Source organism: Mixophyes fleayi, chromosome 9 (genome assembly GCF_038048845.1).
Source record: "Mixophyes fleayi isolate aMixFle1 chromosome 9, aMixFle1.hap1, whole genome shotgun sequence".
Taxonomy (NCBI): Eukaryota; Metazoa; Chordata; class Amphibia; order Anura; family Limnodynastidae; genus Mixophyes; species Mixophyes fleayi.
Genome location: NC_134410.1, coordinates 19,043,553 through 19,051,025, shown reverse-complemented (window position 1 = coordinate 19,051,025; position 7,473 = coordinate 19,043,553). Strand labels below are relative to the sequence as shown.

The 7,473-nt window shown below is 37.5% G+C and overlaps 1 protein-coding gene across 1 annotated transcript; it reads right to left on the bottom strand.

Annotated features, from left to right (window-relative positions):
* Positions 1–6,264: 6,264 nt before the first annotated feature.
* On the bottom strand, positions 6,265–7,215 carry LOC142101521 (olfactory receptor 5V1-like). The gene has a single exon (XM_075185978.1). The coding sequence runs from the start codon at positions 7,210–7,212 to the stop codon at positions 6,265–6,267; it is 948 nt and encodes a 315-aa protein (XP_075042079.1). The 5' UTR covers positions 7,213–7,215.
* Between the last annotated feature and the right edge of the window lie 258 nt (positions 7,216–7,473).

Sequence of the window (7,473 nt, the reverse complement as noted above, 5' to 3'; positions counted from 1 at the left end):
TCAAGCTAAGGTGTGTGTGTGTGTGTGTGTGTCAAGTATTTAAACTTGCATTGTTGTTTTGTGTGGTGTGAGCGATGCCAGGCTAGTTGGAGGTCTATGTCTAGCCAGAGCTAGGGTCGCCTGGTGTCATCCTGACAAGATATGAATTATTGGTGATGCGTACAATAAAAGCACCTTTATGCAAGAAAGAAGTCATTGTGTCTGTTATCTGCCATGTGTCAGTGTCACAATATATATTTATATATATATAGAAGCATAAAAGTATAGCATTTGATCATGTCACGACTGTCCAGAAGGGGAAGACTTTGTTGTGAGTTGGTCAGCTTAACATATATTGCAATATGTGAAACTAACAATCCCTGTTTATAATATAAAAAAGTAGTTAAAACACACACACACACACACACACACACATATATATAATATATATATCAGTGGCGGAACTACCATTAGAAATTTAGAAATAATGGAGCCCGCTGCATAGGGAACTAGCAAGCTGTGGGCCCGGTTCCCTATTCCCCAGGGCCCAGTTCCACCTCTGATATATATGTATATATATATTTTTTTTTCATAGGGTCTTCAGAGCCCCTTCCATATGCATGCACTGGCTTCAGTCTTTGTCAAAAAGGCATTTATGTATATTAATTCTTTTTCACTCTTCTCTTCAGGCCTTTTAGATTTCTTTCTCTTCGATGACCTGAGGAATTCCCACCGTTTGCAGTAATTTTATTTCTGCAGGTGTTTTGGTGGTTTTCTTTTCAATATTTTTTTATGTTCATAAGAAAGAAAAATAGAAAAACCAGAACTGATCTGATGCATTACCTTTTATTTATCATTGTTAAAAAAAGCTACATACAAAATAAAAATGGTCTAAACATGTTAAAAACATATACAGTATATCTTGTCATAAGTTACAGGTGAACATGCGTTCCAGATTCTTTAGGTTACAAAATCAGTGTTAGGTATAACACAACTGCAGGAGTCCTGGGAAAGCAGTTTATCCCTGTTGATAAAATGCCAGTTTTGTCCAGTTGGAATCCCTTGAAGTCTTACATTCTTTCCAAGGCATTTCAACCCTACTGGAGGTCTTTGTCAAGACTGTTGGGACTGAATGTCAATGATCTCCCATTTATACATATGTACACATGGCAATAATTCATTAACAACAGGTGTAATTAACCTAGTGTTTCTGTTCTATTTAGGTATCGTAGTAAATTTTAAAAAATTGAAGAAAAATATGCTGTTTTTTAGCTTGAGTATTTATCTAATCTTTCCAAATTTTATTGAAGCATCTATATTAAATGCCTGTATTGTAACATATAGTACCTAGCAACATTAACCTAGATAAGGGTGACACATTGCCACCAAAACAGTGTTGGGTAGTGTATGCTGTAGACCGACTGCTAAGTTCAATTACATTTTTAGTTTTTTAGTTTCTTTCTATGTGTTCTGGCTTCTTGGTTCCTGGTACAATTCTTTACTCTTTTTTGGGCCGTGCACCCCAGTGAACAATGTGTATGAGGTTTTTTTTCACTTCTTTTATACATATTTTTATATATTATATGTATATATACTGGTATATTCTTATAGAACACATTTGCACTGTTTGCTAAGTTCATATATTCTGTTTGTTGCTATAGAACAATGTATGTGTGTGTGAGATAGAACTTGTGCATGAGATAAGAATTTTAATTGTAAGTTATTCAGTAACAAGTCTTGTACCTTAGATTAGCCACCAATTTTTCTAAGCTAGGCTAGTAGCAAAACTTAACTACCTATTAAACTATATGAATATACATTTGGTTGTTAAAATTCACTTTATTGTATGTTTATAATATACATGCAATAAAATATAGTCATACTGTTATCTACTGTCTCGGCGGTAACATCGTTAACTCACTTGTAATGTAAAAAGACCTCTTCGGGAATTGGAACGGCATGTGAGCGTTGTGATGAAGCTCATGGGAAGGGGGCCTGAGTCATTAAGGAGAGCAAAGCATAAAAAGGAGTAACTTTACACCTGGGCAAAACCATGTTGCATTGGACGGGGAGGTAAAATTAAAATGTGTGGACAGATTTATAGTTGGGGTAGGGCATGTTCTAGATCAACTTTAAATCAATGTAAAAATAAAGCTATCAATTATTTGTCTGCTACATGAAAAAACAGCCAGTATTTAACACATCTCTACAGCCAATCAGTAGTGGAGAAGCTTGAGACATGGAAGCTGAGAAAGAGTGATGAACACTAGTAAGAGTTTGTCAGTCAGCCAGTCAGATAGTTAGAAGGTCTGTCAGTCAGTAATTGAACAGTTAGTCTGTTAAGAGGCATTTAGTAGAAGAGTGTTAAAAGAGAGTGGAACAGCTCTAGAGTAAGAAAGAAACAAGAAATAGCAAATGCTAAAGTGAAACAGAAAGAGGGATTGACGGTGAATGAGAATGGTAGAGACTGATGGAAGACAGCAAAATGACTGGTGTAGAGATAAACAATAGGATAAGAGATTAAAAGAGTAAAATAAAGCAGGAAGTTCAAGGATGGGTAATGGGTCCAGTGAGCCATCAGGACTACAATAAGGTCTTTGGCTACAATGAAGTGAACAACAAGGAGGTCTAAGTTGCTCAACTACAACTCTCAAAGACAATTGAAAGTGGATCCAGAGGACAGCAATCAGTGGATTCCCATCACTAATCACGGACTCAGCAGGAACAGATAAGTGGCACCATGTAATTAATAGTGGATGGTGATGATTATTATTATTATTATTATTATATGTTATTTGTAAGACACCACAGTGCTTTACTGCGCTGGACAGTGGGAAAAACAGGATATACATAGAACATGAACATACAAGGCAGACAAAATAAATGCAGACATGAAAACAAAGTGTAGGGAGGGCCCTGCTCATAAGAGAGCTTACATTCCTATCAGAAGGTGGCACAGCTTAAACTAGAGGGATGAGCATGACTCAGAGTGGAGGATAGTAGTGAGGGTACATTAGTGTGTGTAGTGGAGTATGCTCTAATAAAAAGAGGTGTCTTCATAGAGTGTTTAAAGAGTTGAAGACATGGTAAAATATCTTCCCACATGGTGTTGATATTTTCTTTTTGAACTTGGTGGAAAAATCTAAGGTTGTGACGGAGTAAACCTTAGGAGGTGCAGGTGGGCAAATAATTGTGTTGTAGGTGGCAAAGAGCGGATGGGGATTAGAAGACTGGGGAGTTATTAGTATTATAAGTGAAGTATGTTTTCGTGGCAAGTAAAAAGGCAGTGTTGTAGGATGATATAATGAATTTATAGTGGTGGAAGCCACCGTAGGAGTGAGGTTTCCTCCAGTGGCGCTCAGCAGAATGGTAGCAAATTTGCAGGTAGCAGGTCTGGTTAGGATCATCAGAGACAATTTGTGGTAGCTGGAGTTGCATTGCCTAGGGCTGAAGTGAGTGATCAGTGAAAAACAGGGTAGTCATAAGAGAGAAATGTTGGTTTAGTGAAAATGAGAATTGGATTGGGACAAGAGTATTTAAGTGTCGCTGTGTTCGGGTGGATTTATATGCATGAGGTAAGGTGAGGTTGAAAGAAGGAAGATTGTGGTCAGAGAGTTGGAAGACTCAAGAAAATAGAGATGGATCAGAAGCTAGAAAAAAAAATGTCAAGCAATTTTCCATCACAGTGGATGGGGGATGAAATCTACTGAGAGAGACCAAAGGAGGAAGATAGGTAAAGAAGTTTTGTGGCAGACGACTTAGTGGGGTTATCAATGGGAATGTTGAAATCACCTAGAATTAGAGAAGGTAGATCAAATGATAGGAAATAAGGAAGCCAGGCAACAAAGTTGTCAAGGAATGGAGAAACTGGACAACATGGCAGATAAAAGACAGCAACACAAAGGTAGAGAGTAGAGAAGAGTCAAATAGGGTCTGATTCATTAAGGCATGCAAAACTAACGTAATGTGTGTTTATTAAAAATGCATGTGAAACGGGTATATGCACAAAAGTACACAAGTTTGTGATAAACACCAGTGGGTGCTACACCATAGATATAAAACACTATGTAAAGTAGAAATCAAAGAAAGAATCAAATCAAATCAAATAAATCCAATAAAAAGTTCATAGTCCCAAAACGCAAGTCCATATAAACACTAATTTGGGATTTGTCTCTTCTTCCTCAGATTATGGCATTCTCCAAATGTCTCACACATTTTAAAATATGAAAAATAAATAAAATGAATGAACAAAAATGTGTAGCGTGTCAGAAAACAAATGATAAATAACTTTACAAAACACCACTATGTTTGAAAATAAGTAATGGAATACTGGGGTTCGAGGAAACCCCCTAGAGAATGTGCTTGCTTCAAAAAATATATATATATCGATCAGCGCATTTGACATTAATCTTTGATGAAAAAATCCACTTTGATAAACCTGCTTACTTTGCTTCAGAAGCCACTGTGTGGATCCAGGATTAATGAATTTCCACTCATATAGAGAAATCCATGGAGTCACTCAAGCGCTCATGTGTGTAGGATATTTACGGAAACAAAAAAGAGGGATATATTGCATTGCCTCTTATTTTTAATATAAAAAACAAATCAATATGATAAGCCTAAATTAGCATCAGTGAGTCTGCAAGTCTACCAGAGCTTGCAGATATAGTCTGCAAACAGCAGTTTTTTGAAGGGCCCCCAAAACAGCTGTAAGGCAAGATGACCAGGGTAGAGATCCTCAGATAGTTAAGAGAGATGTATCCAACGCATGTTTGAACCATATAGGTCTTTATCAATGCATCCATATTTAACAAGGAGCGGATGTGAAGATACGTCTGGTGATGCATACGGGGTGTAGGTCTGCTATGCTCTACAAGACACAACACTGCAGCATGCGTTTAATATATATGAGGAATATAAACTCACAAAAGAATACACAGTAAAAAACCTATTCAATTAATATCACTGATAAAATATACAAAGATAGCAAAAGGTTTTTGTTCTTACTTTTTTCACATAAAAACATTTATTAGGATGCAGTTATTGTCTACTGTACATAAAATGCCCCTTATTGCAAACACATGTTCTAGCAAACATACTCAGCCATCATCACAGCACTTAGACTAGACCTATTCCTGGAACAAGTTAAGCGGCTGAAAAGCAAGTACCTTAGAGATGCCCAGAGCTTGAATCGGACATTACTGCATGCGCTTGAGCTTGGCATGCCTTTACTCTACATTGTCTATGGGTAGACGCCACCGTCCCCATCTCTTTCCCTCACTGAAATTGTATGCTGTCGTAAGTGTTCTTTGCACTCGAAATTGAACTAAAGATGTTGCGTTCTGTGGCGTATGGACCAGTTGTGGGCATGTGTAGAGGAATTGTGCACATTATACTGACAATAACACCAGATATGACCCTTGATGAATCAGGCCCCTAGTGTGGATTTCAAAGCAAGAGAAAGAGATAGTGGGTTTTGGGGGGAATGTGGGGAAATGTGGGGAAAGTAGAATGCCTACTCTACGACCTTGCCTTTATCCAGGTCTGGAAATGTGACTGAAGGAGCGTCCCCGTAGGAGAGATCTGCAGGTTATGTAGAGTCAGAGGAGGTAAGCTAGGATTCTGTACTTACAAGGAAGTTGTGGTATTTTGAAATGGATAGATTGCGGATTTATTCAAGTTGTTCCAAACAGATCTCACATTCAAAAATGCAGGAAAATGGAAGTGAGGGTAGTGGAAATATGTAGAAAAAGTTTGGAAGGATTGGAAATATGAGGTGGATGGAATGAGGCGAATAATCAGATAGTGGGTATTGCATGTGCCTAAGGATTTGGTGAAACATGAGAAGGACCATGATGAGAAAGAGGACATGTGAGGATGACTTGTGGGGCTGAGGTTTGTTTCTGCTTATGAAGGCTGGTGAGTGTTGTGGATGCTGGAAACAAAACAGTTAATGGGTCTAGTTTAGCAAGGAGGGAAGTAGTTAAGGGGAAATTGTAATCGAGGAGGGAGAAATAGAATGCTGACCTGAGAAGATGACTTTGGAGAGAAGTGGGATGAAAGTGAGCAGGGTAAAGAGTGAAGGAAACTGTGTAGGTCCTTGGTTGATTGATATGAATGAATGTGGTTTAGCTATGATAAGTAATGAGTTAGGAGGGAAAGAGAGAGTGAGAGAGAGATTCTAGATAAAAAGTAAAACCTAATATTGAGAGTATTACACTTCTATCACTATATAAATGTCCAGATTTTAGTGTAACCAAATTAGCATTTTTATGATGACAAATTCTATCTCTTTGACTTTGTTTTAAAACAGCTGAAATTGCGTTTCAATGCTGATATTACATCTTTATTTTTCAAGCTGTAGATCAGTGGGTTTAACATGGGGACGGCAGCTGTGTTAAACAGGGAGAGGAGTTTATTGGATTCCAATGTGACAAATGAAGGTGGTCGGAAATATTGATAAGTCAGAGTGGCGTAAAGAAGGATAACGATGGTGAGGTGTGAAGAACATGTGTAGAAGGCCTTACGTCTCCCAGTGCTCGATTGGATCCTCAGGATGGTGCCAATAATAAAAACATAGGATACAAAAGTGAGCAAGAATGGGGTGAAGGTAGCAATGAAAACCCCTTCAATAATTACATAAAGTTCCAAAATTGAGGTGTCATCACAAGAAAGTTTCATTAGCGGCACCAGGTCACAAAAGAAATGGTTGATTTCCAATGATGTGTAACATGTAAAAGAGGATATTTCCAAAACACATGGTAGGATGTCAATAAAACCCCAAACCCAACATACACAGGCCAAAAGAAAACAGATTTTATGGTTCATAACCACATGGTAACGCAAAGGGTTGCAAATGGCAACAAAGCGATCATAGCTCATAGCAGTCAGAATTAGCAGCTCATCACAAGTAAAAGATAAAAACAAAAATATTTGGGTAATACAGCTAAAAACTGAAACTGCTTTATCTCCGGAAATAAATGTAATTAGAGCTTTATGTAGACTAATAGTGGAACAAGAGATGTCTAGGACAGACAAATTCCCCAGAAAGAAGTACATGGGAGTGTGGAGATGGCGATCCAGACAGACTAGTAGAAGAATGGTCATGTTAGCTGCAAGGGTGGTCAGATAAATGAGTAGGACAAGAAGAAAGATTGGAACCTGCAACTCTAGGACATCTGAAATACCTTTAACAATAAAATATGTCACTCTGCTTTTGTTGGTTTGCTCCATTTTATTGGAACATCTGAAATGCCTGAAAACAAAGAACATTTTGAGCCTGTATCATAGCGAAACATTTTTAAAGAATATCTGTGATGTTTGCACGTGCCCGACTTTCTGTGTAATTATGACTAATATTAGTTATATTGTTTTTACTTACTTGTGAATAAACAATGCAGTAAATCTAAAATGTAAAATCTCAATTTACATGTACAATGTCCTTGGTGGCTCTTTTATACAGGAAAAATGATCTGAAAAACAATTGGTACAATA